The 13614-nt window shown below is 43.3% G+C and overlaps 1 protein-coding gene across 2 annotated transcripts in view; it reads right to left on the bottom strand.

Annotated features, from left to right (window-relative positions):
• Window positions 1–13614, bottom strand: part of UNC5C (unc-5 netrin receptor C) — a 368989-nt gene that overhangs the window by 86459 nt on the left and 268916 nt on the right. For both annotated transcript variants that reach the window (XM_048509243.1, XM_048509244.1), the window contains exon 4: window positions 5686–5789. In XM_048509243.1, coding sequence (XP_048365200.1) covers window positions 5686–5789 — 104 coding nt within the window. The remainder of the gene's footprint in view (window positions 1–5685; window positions 5790–13614) is intronic.

Raw genomic sequence — 13614 nt, 5'->3', positions numbered from 1 at the left:
CAGCACAGAGAGGTTTCACAGCCAATTAGCTTGCAGTCGTCAATCTTTCCTGCTTGACAAAGTGAATTAGTATGTTGCACAGTCTGGTGCAGTGATAGTTATTAGCAGAACGACTTGTGGATGATCTTTCCTAGAGCTCAATGCTGGTTTTTGAGGAAAGAAGTTGGTGGGGGGCCCAAAGGAATACCCTTGAATCTGAAATATTTCGGCAGGGAACACCCCTGGATGGGAACAAGCTGAATTATTGAACAGTAGTGGTTTCTGCACAGCCCAAACATAACGGGTGGAGGAAGCTATCCTGTTTTGGGGAAGAACTTTGCACAGGATGCTCCCCCAAAACGGGTTCAGCCTGTTATACTTCCCTCAACCAGGTTTCGATTTTAAAAATGCTAAACTTGCGGTGTTTTGGGAGAAGCCAAAGGAGCCACAGTAACCTGTACTGTTTGCAATCGCTTTCTGCAGGGATTAAATCTCTAGTGTGAAGGCAAACGGGGGAAACAGGGTTCATTAATAATGTGTCACACACGTTAATATTAGCGGGCTGTGCAGAAACCACCCTCGATGGACATGCTGCTGCACATATTCTGAGGCAACACTTTCTTGATTGCTTTCTGAGATGAGCCTTGGCTCGAATTAAGTTGTGCACATTAAGTTTAAATTAAATTAGCTGGGTGAGATAACCTGTACCTTCCATGGCAGAATAAATCAGCCTTGTCAGTAGAGCCATAAAAGGTACCACCTTACAAAATATTCATTTTTTCCACTAGCCCAGGGGTAGGGAACCTGCGGCTCTCCAGATGTTCAGGAACTACAATTCCCATCAGCCCCTACCAGCATGGCCAATTGGCCATGCTGACGGAAGGCTTGATGGAGTGCTGGATTCCCTGAGGCTCATCTGGGACCCTACATACTCCTGCCCCACACTTTGATTGTATTTATTTTACTTAATTTATCCCCTGCCTTTCTCCCCAATGGGAACCCAAAGCAGATTAAATCATTCTTGTCTCCTCTATCCTCACAACAACCCTGCGAAGTAGCTTAGGTAGAGTGTGTGACTGGCCCAGATTCACTCAGCAAACTTCCATGGCAGAGTCCTGGGTCGAACCTGGCTTCCCAGATCCTAGTCGGATGCTCTAACCTCCACATTATACTGCTCGTGCCTAAGTTAGCTAAATGAAGAAAGGAAATAACTTTGGCTCATTCTGCACATGCAGAATAACGCACTTTCAAACTGCTTTCAGTGCTCTTTGAAGCAGTGCAGAATAGCAAAATCCACTTGCAAACAGTTGTGAAAGTGGTTTGAAAATGCATTATTTTGCCTGTGCGGAAGGGGCCTTTTGCAAAGTTTCCTGTATAGGTCCAATTCTTATTTTCTTCTCTCTTCTAAAGATATTTCAGATTATCACAAAACAACTTCTTTACATTAAGACTGATAATTTTTAGAGGAATAATGAACGTTCCTTGTTTCTTTCCATCTCTGCATTTTGTCACTGTGTTCCTTTCTGTTTCAACCATTTTTGTTCCAAAGAAGGTATACCTAAGGTATTTATTTATTTTATTTATTTTATTTCTTAAATTTATATACCGCCCGATCCCCGAAGGGCTCCGGGCGGTGAACAACATTATCTGAACATCAACAGGAGTGGTCATACAAATATAAATACATAAGCTCCATCCCATAAAATAGCTTAAAACTCATAAAAACAGCGAAGAACCATAATACATAATAACAACAAGACGTGATCTGACCCCCAATTTAAAACCTACCCCATGTGAGGCAGTTAAGGAGCCCCTCTCAATATGAGGGGACCTGATGCTAACTACCCCAGGCACAGAGGCAGTGAGGGGAGGCACCACGTATCAGCAGGCCTGGGCGGCTCCAAAGGCCCGGTGGAACAACCCCACAGTCTTACAGGCCCTGCGGAACTCACACTAGGTCCTGCAGGAGACCCCGGACAGCACTGGAGAAAGGGTGTATTTCCACCAGGCGAGGAGGCCAGTGCGTAAACGATCCCAATGGCCAGCGTGGAGGCCAGCTGCTATCATAGAGGGGGCGGGGGGACCCACCAGTAGAAGTTGGCCTCTGCAGAGCGCGGGGGGGGGTCGGAAGATTGCAGGACACTAATGGGGGTGATCGCGGTCCCGAAGATACGAGGGTCCCCAGGCCGCGCATAGAAGCCTTGAAGGTCAAAACCCACATCTTGAGAAGGATGATTGAGATTCAACCCGAGGAGCCAATGCAGCTGCCGCAACACAGGCTGGATGTGATTGTTCTCTGAAGGCGCTCCCACCACTGTGAGCAGTTGATCTTCACCGCCATGTTGGACTCCAGTTTTAACTTCAGAATCAAAGCATAAAGGAAGGCGTGTACAGCGAGTTACAATAGTCCAGCCTGGAGGTGACCGTTGCATGGATCACAGTGGCCAGATCCGCCTGGGAGAGGAAGGGAGCCAACCGCCGGGCCTGGCGAAGATGGAAAAATGCAGTCTGGGTTGTGTGGGCCACCTGGGTCTCCATTGAAAGAGACGAATCCAGGTGGACCACCAGACTGCGAACGGAAGGGGTCGGCGCCAATGAGACCCCCTCCCACACTGGCGGTTGGAAATCCCCAACCTCACCCCTGCGGTCTAGCCAGAGGATCTCCGTCTTCGATGGATTCAGTTGCAACCTGCTCTGCTGCAACCAACCAGCTACCGCCTCCAAACAATGCTGGAGAGCCGCAGGGGCGGCAACCGCTCCCCCCTCCATCAACAGAATGAGCTGAGTGTCATCAGCATATTGATGACAGATCAGCCCAAAGCTCCGCACCAACTGAGTAAGTGGTCGCATATAGATGTTAAATAATTATTACTTACCAATAATTATTAAATAATTATTACTTACCAATGTATTGTCGAAGGCTTTCACGGCCAGATTCAACTGGTTGTTGTGGGTTTTCAGGGCTATGTGGCCGTGGTCTGGTAGATCTTGCTCCCAATGTTTCACCTGCACCTGTGGCTGGCATCTTTAGAGGTGTATCACAGAGGGAAATCTGCTACACACTGTGTCCACTCACTGCCAGACCACGGCCACAAACCCACAACAACCAGTATTACTTATCAGTTTGTTTCTCTTGCTGCCTTTCATACACTATATATGCTGTATGCTGTTTTTATACAACTGAGACATGATGATGGGCAAAAAGTGTCAGCAAACAAATGTAGTTTGTCCGAAGCAGGGAGAACCTATGTCAGAAGCTAAGATTTGTTTAATTAATACAGTGTGTTTGTGACATTCTGTAGCATCCCCAGTCGCTTGGAAGGATGTGTACATCAAACACGAGATCTTCCTTTCTATTAATCATGCTGTGACTCTCTCTCCCTGGCAAATGATCAAGTTTTCTGCAGTAGCTGTTAAGACATAGGGACATGCGGATCTTTGCTATGTGCATAACGCAGCACACTTACAACCTGCCAGTCATGACTAATCTCAGCTCCTAGCAAAGGTAATGAAATCCCTAAGTACCTCCATACATCTGCAATATGACATGCCCCATTGCAAATACTCTTGTCACCGTGCAACAGCTGGTTGTTAGGATGTTCAGAGGCAAACATTTCTTCTTGGGAAAACCAGCTGATTAATACTGTGGCTGTCAACAAAACTAACTTACTAGAAACGAGCTCATCTTTGTATTAAATTATGTTTTCCCCCCCAAGGAAATAAGACAGCAAAAAAAAGAACATGCTTTTAAATTAATTATTTTTCTCCTGCTGTTTGTGGACAGTTTCGGTGAAATGTGATTACTTCCAAGCACTAGCCTAACAGAAAGGTAACACAAAGAGCCTCCTGAGAAATTTGTCATCAAAAGGCTAATGACAACTATCATGTTACTTAGCAATGATAGCCTAACTTGCCTTCATGCAAACTGGAAATCATTTCTTGTATAGGAGAGAAAGAAAAATGAGAGAACCTTCTAAAGCAGGGGGAGACAAACAATATTTGCAGCCGAGTTTCCCACTAATCAGCATTCAGAAACTTCTCGATCACTGAGGGTTTTTGTGACTGATGAAAATTTTATAGCTATGCTGCTGCTTCTTTTGCATGTATGTTGTTAAACAGAATTGGCAGCAATAGCGGAGCTACACAGACAATTGTGTGCAACAACCACTCCACCAATTTAAGCCCCAAATATCTTCCATTTTACCTGTTCAGAACTATAGACTTACAGGCAATATGGATCTGTTTTTATAGAAATGCACGTTTTTTGCACTTGAATTAGGGCACACTCCATCCAAATCACCACTTTCAGAGTTAAGCATGTGCCCATAAAAGCACTATACTCGCTATGTTAAGAATGTGCTGAACTCTTCCACTGAGATCAATAATCCTTAAAGTGGTGAACTCTGGCTATGAAATTTCTGCATACGTATAATTCTCCTTTTCAAATCAAGGTGGATGCAACTGCTTTGTTTCGGCTGCAGTATTGTATGTTTGGTATGTCCACAGTACTGCTGTCTCTCTTGTGAGTTGGATATCATAATACTGTCAGTAGCTTGGCTGAAGTCTGAGGTTCTGATCTGGATTAGGAGTTGTGTGGCGAGACAAAAAATACTGTATGTGAAAAATATTATAATACTTCCTGAATTGGATGAAAAGACTTCCTGAATTGGCTTGAAAATTATTCTGCTAGGCACTCCCCTGTGCTTCTGATCACTGAAGGACACTGCACAGGCAAACATTCCCTTCTCTCCAAAAGCTACACACTCTGCTCCATTAGTCATTCAGTGTTCTTTGATTTGCTTCAACCTTTGCCATTATTTGAATTAAATATTATGGATCTGAACTGTAAACTGCTTTGGGAGCCAAACTGGTTGAAAATTGTGATAAAAACTGGACAAATAGATACATAGAGAATTGGTGATCACTGGAACAGGTTGATCACTTCAACCTTCCTTTATATAAAAAACAAGGAAAATCACTTTTCAGTTTGAATTTTACAAGGACTTTGTCACCAGTAGCACAACCATTATCTTGGGGCAGTTTTTTTCACAGGTGGGTTCCTAACCCCATACACACTGCTTTTCCTGATCGTAGTAAGGTCATTTTCATACCACATGTGGTTTTCATACCACAGATAGCAAAATTCTCTTCCATGTGTTTTTAATTGCTGTTAAGTAAAACAGAGAAGGAACATTAAAAGATGGATTACATTTTTCCCTTGTTCCTGCTTCTGATCAGATCACAGCATGTGCATTCTTATAGTAATTCAGCTTGAACATTTCACCATATGAACAATCATGTCAGGGGGAAAAATCCAGACTTAAAAAAAAAGTTTTAATGCTGTATGTGAAAGCTGATTGCCTCAATGACAATATGTTAGAAAAGGAGGTTGTTATGTTCTGTCCTACATTTATAAACTGTGCCCAGTGTTTGTCTTAGAGATAACAGGTAGAATATTGCTGAGTTTTCATTTCTTGCCAAGGGAGCAAAAGAATGAATCTAAACTGCCTATAGCTCTGCCTAGTGGGCCATTCTAATTGACTCTGAAGTCATTAATCAGTTCCCAATCAATCTATTCTACCAGCAGCAGGCAGTTAGATCTCCATTATCTTACATTTATCATGCCATCGCCTAATTCACTGCACCATTAGCCACAGATTAGACTTCAGTTAGGATAACTGTGTCAGTGCCCACCCCCCAACTCACCTCAGCCATTGGGATTCCTTCAGGTGGACGACACTGGAGTAGCACTTCCTGTTCCAAGGACACTTCCTTCCCTAGAGGCTCCTGTTCAAAAGTCTTTCGTAGATCTAGGGTAGAAAAGACCAGAAATATTTTATGATAGCTTCACAATAGTACTTGAAAAATATTTGGTCATTGACTGTAAACAAAGTCGTCGTTGTCTTCTTCTTCTAGTACTTGAAAACACACGTTGTTAATAACATGGCGGTATGAAAGGGGAGCTTTTGTCTTTGTTCAGCACAAAGACTAATCATACTTCCTGTTAGGGCCAATGTTACTGAATGCTGGTCTAGCCTAACATTGCCAGGCAACTGATGGAAGGGATGTGGGTAGGGGCATGGGACGGTTGTGATGCTGACTGCAATGTTGTGTCACTTCTGGTAAAAAGAACAGGAAGTTCTAGGAATTGCCAAAAACTCTGTGACCCAACCCATAGAATTTCTGGTGATTTCGAGATTTAGCCTATGTCACTTCTGGTTTGTTCCCAAAAGGGAGGTGATGTTGAAGCTAATGTTGCAGTTTTTGATTTTCATTTTTCTCCCACCACTGCAGGGTCTCCCCCATTTCCATCCCCCTGGATGGGATGCCTAGTCCAGGCAGTATCAATGACAGAAGGTAAGCTTTGCTTTCACTATTACATACAAGTTCTGCACTTTGCTTCAAAGGAACAAAGGAGCCATTTGCTTGAAAAGAAGAAAGGGGTGGATTCTGGGGTTTAAACCTGCCACTGGGGAAATAGTCCTTTTTGCTATCTACATAATTCCATCCAAGTTTCTTTCTTTCTTTCTTTCTTTCTTTCTTTCTTTCTTTCTTTCTTTCTTTCTTTCTTTCTTTCTTTCTTTCTTTCTTTCTTTCTTTCTTTCTTTCTTTCTTTCTTTCTTTCTTTCTTTCTTTCTTTCTAGGGGGGGGGGTTACTCAGAATATAGCAGAATTCTGAGCAGTGACTTTTATACAGATGAACAACATGAAATTTATGGATATCCTGTCTTATTTTCTGAGACTCCCCATGGTCTGAATACCTATTGATCTAATTTGTTTTGGTAATATAACTGGAAACATTTTTTTAGCAGATTAAATCATCACTGCTATGGTTGCCTGGATCATCTGCTGAGATGGAACAAGACCATCTTGCTTTGTTGGCATGAATCCATAATGTGCTGAATGCAGGTTGATGGGTACACACCACTATGACAGATAGGTGACCTGATGGTTACTTGCAATTAAATTATCTCAATGGCAAACCACAGGAAAACCGAAGCACAGCAAAATATCTGTGTACATTCTTTATTCGATTTGGTTTCTGTAGAATTAAAATTACATCATAGAAAGTCAAATTATATGATGCGAACCACGACCAAGAATGTAATCTAGCAGAGTGCTGGAGAAATGACTCTAGAATTACAATTGATCTCCAGATTACTTCTCCTGCCTTCCCCAGGATCTTCCTCCAAATCCAAGAATTTCCCAACTCAGAGCTGGCAACCCCCCCCCCCCCACTACTACTACTACTACTTTTAATCTGGAAAACCGGGTTTGATTCCCCATTCCTCCACCTGAGTGGCAGAGGCTGGGTGACCTTGGGCTAGTCACAGTTCTTTGGAACTCTCTCAGCTGCACCTACTTCACAAGGTGTCTGTTGTGGGGAGAGGATGGGAAAGGAGTTTGTAAGCCACCATGAGTCTTCTTACAGGAGAGAAAGGTGAGATATAAATCCAAACCTCCTCCTCCTCCTCCTCCTCCTCCTACTACTACTACTACTACTACTACTACTACTCCACTACAACCCTACTTCTAATACTAATATCTAGGGGTGTTCACTCTCTACCAGCTTCATTCACCTAAACATGGCCAACATTTTAAAATTAAAATATACTACCAAGTTAAAATTGCAATTGAGTAACTAAGTTCAGCATAATCTTGCTTTCCATAATTTATTTTTAGAATTTACCTTTAAATAAATTATGATGTGTTAAAAACTATCAAGTTATTTCCACTTTTCACATGAAAACAATCTGATTAACTACACGCTGCTGAAATCTGGAATGATGGCTTTAACCACAGCAAATGGAATATAGAACTGTGTATATCAGTGGTGGTTTTGTTATTGGGTGCAGTGGCATGTGGGTTGCATTCAAGCACAAAGGAGGTCCGTTGCCTTCATATTATTATGCATTTTTATGCACAAAAAACCCATGTGTGCCAGAACGCTAAATTTGGAATGGAAGGGAGAAATGTAGAGTGTTCGTTCACAGTAGATAGAGCTACAGCAATAAACAGTTCAGGGATAATCAACTACAACCATTCCCATGATTGCCGAGAATTAATTTTACCACAGCAAACAATAACCCCAGCTTGTTCCTGGAATTTGGTTTTACTTCTCTCTATGTACCTACTGAAGCATTATTGAAGTTTTACAGTCTCTTTTCTGCTCATTATAATATATTTGGTTTATTAAAACAGGATTTGGCTGTTAACTTCATTAACTCATAACTATTATCTCTCTTTTTCCTTTTTCTTGTTTGCTGGGTTGTTGTTGTTGTTGCTTAGTCCTTTTCATTACTTCAGAAAAGGCTACATCAAAGTATACAGACAATGCACTCTTCCCTCCTCAGCATTCACAACGAATAATGACTCTTCTCTCCATCAGGATGACCTGATGTTCTGCAACACTCAAAAGGCACCATTACATCTCACTAGGTCAATGATCCGCCAACTGAGAGTACTCTTACCTACAGACCCAGACATAATAGACCATAATGTCCTCAAAGCAGTCATTAGAGACTATCAAGTAAATGATGCTCTTTTCCCCTCCTAAAGGACATAATTGTGTGTTTACCAGCCGGCGAGCGTCTACATTCTGTTAGGTACTTCCTTTTGTGCATTTAGAGCTGTACTCAGCTAGATTCTACAGCCTTTGTGATCTGGATAGATAATCAGTTGGGCTACACAGACTGTTTACTCAGGCAGTGGTAGCCAAGCCAATAAAATACATTAATGTAAGGAGAAATTCCACCCAATTCACATTGGTAATGTATTGTAGAAGGCTTTCACGGCCAGAATCACTGGACTGCTATGTGGTTTCCAGGCTGTATGGCCGTGTTCTAGCAGCATTCTCTCCTGACATTTCACCTGCATCTGTGGCTGGCATCTGTGGCTGGCATCACTATCAGATCCTCTGGCATCCCTATCAGATCCACTATTAGATCCTCTGAAGATGACAGCCACAGATGCAGGCGAAACGTCAGGAGATAATGCTGCTAGAACATGGCCGTACAGCCTGGAAACCACACAGCACCCCATATTGGTAATGTAAAAATGCAGGAAGCACAGGCAAATGAGAGATGGCACATAACCTGCTTATATGCAGAATATCTATTAAAAATATATGTGATTACCCGCCATTTTTTTACACTCACAAGGAGACGGTCCTTGTTCTCACTGTCTTTTTTCCATATAGTAAAAGGTACGTGATACCAGCTCTGCCTGCACCCCAGCAGCATCCCTGATGTCTTCTCCCAAGGCACCGGGCTAGTAGTCTCAAAATCATGGTCAAAAACAAGGCATTCATCTTGTCCAGTTCTGCTCCTGGATGAGTCACTGTCCCACATGGCTTCAGTCCATGTAGGTTCATAGAGTTACCAGGCCCTAGAAGAAGAAGAGTTTGGATTTATATCCCCCCTTTCTCTCCTGTAGGAGACTCAAAGGGGCTTACAATCTCCTTGCCCTTCCCTCCTCCTTGCCCTTCCCCCCTCACAACAAACACCCTGTGAGGTGGGTGGGGCTGAGAGCTCTGAAAAGCTGTGACTAGCCCAAGGTCACCCAGCTGGTGTGTGTGGGAGTGCACAGGCTAATCTGAATTCTCCAGATAAGCCTCCACAGCTCAAGTGGCAGAGCAGGGAATCAAACCTGGTTCCTCCAGATCACAGTGCACCTGCTCTTAGCCACTGATCTTAGCCACTACACCACTGCTACTCCCTAGTTGGGGACATGGAATCCCCATTCCCAGGGGGCCTTCCTCGCCCCTACTCAGCTGGCCAATGGGGGGGGGGAGGAATGGCACCAAAATGAAGGGACATCATCAGTGTCCCAACTAGCTGACTTCACTCCCCATGCATTCGGCATGGGTGATGTTGGCCCATTTTAATATTGGCAAATCCACTGGGAGACATGATATAAAGGCCTTTTGTACTGAAAGTTCTTTACTGCAAGCTTAACCCTTCATTCCCATCTGAACAGGTATACAAATGAGAAACTAGATAAATGCTGTGAGTGTGGAAAGAGATTATATTGCAGCAGAAGACTTATCACATGTGGTGGTCATGTAAAAAAGTGAAAATGTTTTGGAAGGAAATACATGCAGAAATGCAAAGGATACTCAAAATAAAATTTCAAATGCATGTTACTATATATCTTTCCAAAGAATTTACCAGGAAAATTACAAGAACTATTTCTGCAGTTGTCAACTAAAGCCAGAGTAATATTTGCAACTAGACGGAAAGTGGAGAACTGACCTAAATGAGAAAACTGGGAAGAAAAAATGAGAGAATGTGCTACAAAGGCCAAGTTAACTATTCTTGTAAATGAATAGGACTGAAATAGGAGTTTGATAAGAAGATATACTTTATGTATTATGCTGAAATGGTTAAAAATGTTTCGTGTTGATAATTTTTGAATATTTTATAGACTAAAAAATAATTTCTAGACTTTTCCCCCCAAGTGAATATGTATTGTGGTTATAGTTAATACATTTGGTAGTTACTATATTTGGTTATTAATCACTATCTACATATTTTTGTATATTGGAGGATTTTAATCTATTAATGTATTAGCATATAATTATATGATTACGTTTAAATATGTGTGTTAGCCCCCCTGAGCCTGGTCTTCTGGCAGGGGAGGACAGGATATTAAATCAAATAAACAAGTAAATAAATACATTGCTAGGGGACACTCTGGCATAATTTCTGTTCAGTGGCATACCTTCAGAAAATGGTGCCTGGGACAAGTTTTGAAATTGTGCCCCCTCAAATTGTGCCCTCCCCTGGAAAACAAGTGGTGAGCAGCGCGTGGGCCAGATGGACAGTGAGCGGTGGGCAGGCTGAGTAATGGCGGGCCACAGTAGCAGCAGATGGGCTAAGTGAGTGGGGACTAGTGGGTGGGGGCACAGGGGAGAAGGAGCAGCTGATTATTCCCCTCACATGACTGGTGCTTGGGGCATCAGTCCCCTCTGTCCCTCCAAGGTACGCCACTGCTTCTGTTACACACAGGAAGTTATGTGAGTGCATTGCTGACAACATTGACACATTGCCTGCAAGGGCTCCCACCATCCAATAAGTCCTCCCATCCTTGCTGGTTGCCAGAGATGACCTGGCAACCCTTAGGTACCATGATCTCCAGCATAATTTTCTTGGTGGTCAAAGCAGACCCTCCCTTTTCACAAATGGGTACCCAACTCAACTTGTTTTCTATTTTTCCACACCTTTCTGGACATCCAAGCAGATGAGCTCTAGAGAGCTTGACAGCATCCACCCAGTTTTGTTTCATTTTGGTTAATCATTTCTTGAGCTTCATGTCTTTTCTCAAGACTGACATTTCTGCCACCAGAAGGTTGCATTTTCTGAGCATCCAAAGCTCTATAGTTATCACTGCATGGGGTACAATTGTGTGCATCTAAAGAGTATTGTAAAGAGCTGCTAGTAATACAGTTCTCTCTTTGCAGGCCTCTTCACAAAATTGTTCATTGATACGTTCTTTTCTTTGGAGCCTGCTCACCGTGTTGCTATACAAACTTGTAACTTCCACAGCTTTTTATACATCCAAGGAAAATGGGCTTGTTATGTTCAGATTACAGTTGAACAGGAGAAATAAAACCCCATGTTGGCACTGGATGTACCTCTACAGTTACAAAAAGTGGGCATGTGAGCCCCTAAAGTATTAGTAAAGTAAAAGCAAACTATACATCTGAGAATGCAGAGCTGCAAGCAGTAGGTTCACAGCAAGTTCTTGTAAATGCCACTTTTGTGGCTGAAATCCCTCAAGTAACAGTGAAGTGTTATTCTCTTCCAATGGTAACTCAAACAAGTAAAAGTTATATTTTGATCTAAAAACTCAACTTTTCTGACAAACATAGAATATCACAGGCTAAATCAGAGGTCTCCAAACTTTTCAGAATGTGGGCCACATTGTATATTTTACAAATATTTGTGGGCTCAAAAAATCAGTTTTATAAAATAAATGTGTGAACAAAATTTAAATGAATTAAAATTCCTCATACTGAAAAGTTTGGAAAACCTGCTCTTGGGGCCAAGACCACCTTTACTCCTACTCTGAGTGGGGGTGGTGTCTCCTCTTTCCTATGCAACCCTCATATGGGTTCTTCTCTTTCCTCGGCAAATGCAATTCAATGCTCTCTCAGAAGGTTATCCATTGGCCTCCAAACACTGCTTGGCTTTGCATTACAAGGAAATAGAAACACAAGCTCTTCCTCTTTGCACAGAGTGTCCTCTCTAGGCTTGCATAGTCTCTCACTTTAACCCTCAGAATGATGCTCGCTATTAGCAAAAGGGGAAATTCTCTTGTATCTGCCTGGTTGTGATGGAGAGAGTGGACATCCCTCACTATCCTACTGGGGCCCTGTGCAATGCCTTCCAACTCCGAGATGCAACCTTCCCAGAGCTGAGATGATGCTTCTCATCCTGCTCAGTGGCATGTGTAGAAGCATCTTTTCTCTCCCTTCCTTCAGATGGCAGTTATGAAACTGTCCCTCATTCTCTCATTGGCTCCCTAATATTATAGCATGAAGGGACTCCTGGGTGCAGGTGAGTCAGCCCAGTCCTTCTGTTACCCAACACATTAAAAGGGATTCCTGGCCCCTGATGGGGTATATAACCCTCACTTGTTAGGTGGCAGTTGAAAAAAGAGCCCCCCTGCTTTTTGTTATGCCCAGTGCTTTTCTTGCCTGTGCTGAGCGCCCAGTGGTGGGATCCAAAAATTTTAGTAACAGGTTCCCATGGTGGTGGGATTCAAACTGTGGCGTAGCACCAATAGGGCTGGGCGGGGCATGACGGGGGCGTGGCCAGACATTCTGGGGGCGGGGCATTCTTGGGCGGGGCTGTGGCAAGGACACAGCCAGTGTGCCGGTCCTTGAGCGGGAAAAGAATGCACGCAGGCGCAGGCTGCCACGCACGCCAGTGCACCTCCTGCTAGACTGCTTCAAGTTCTGCGCGCTACTGCTGAGAGAAGTGGCGTAACTGAGGCAAAAATCACGTGGCAAAATCACCCATTAGTAACCCCCTCTCGGCACACCCAAATAATCAGTAACCTACTCTCGGGAACCTGTGAGAACCTGCTGGATCCCACCTCTGTGAGCGCCCCCTTCTCTTTCTCTTCCTTGGCAGAGTGGTCCCTGCGTTTTTGTGCGAGACAGTATGGGAATGGCTGTGGTGCTGTGGTTGGCTGAAAGAGGTGGCTTTAATGTCTGCCCTGTTGGCTGTGGCTTACTGAGCAAGCAGCAGTGGCACAGGAGAGAAATCAGCATCCCAGCCTAGCTGTGTCAGCTGGTGCTGTTGGGATCTGGCCCAGTTCGGAAAAAAGTTGCTGTGGGCCAGAAAATACCTTGTCGTGGGCTCGATGTGACCCATGGGCCATAGTTTGCAGACTTCTAAGCTAAATTATCAATTTAATCATATCCTGTCAACAAAACATTCTTAGTGAGGTTATCAAGTGTTCTTGACTTTTGTGCACTCAACAGCATAATAAAGCTTAAACACATGAGTTATTGAAGTTAATATATTTGAATCAGGCCCCTTCCGCACACGCAAAATAATGCATTTTCAAACCACTTTCACAACTGTTTGCAAGTGGATTTTGCTACTCCGCACAGCTTCAAAGAGC

This window comes from Sphaerodactylus townsendi, linkage group LG10, assembly GCF_021028975.2.
Source record: "Sphaerodactylus townsendi isolate TG3544 linkage group LG10, MPM_Stown_v2.3, whole genome shotgun sequence".
NCBI classification, from domain to species: domain Eukaryota; kingdom Metazoa; phylum Chordata; class Lepidosauria; order Squamata; family Sphaerodactylidae; genus Sphaerodactylus; species Sphaerodactylus townsendi.
The sequence above is the reverse complement of the archived record's forward strand: the minus strand, read 5'-3'. Positions and strand labels throughout refer to the sequence as shown.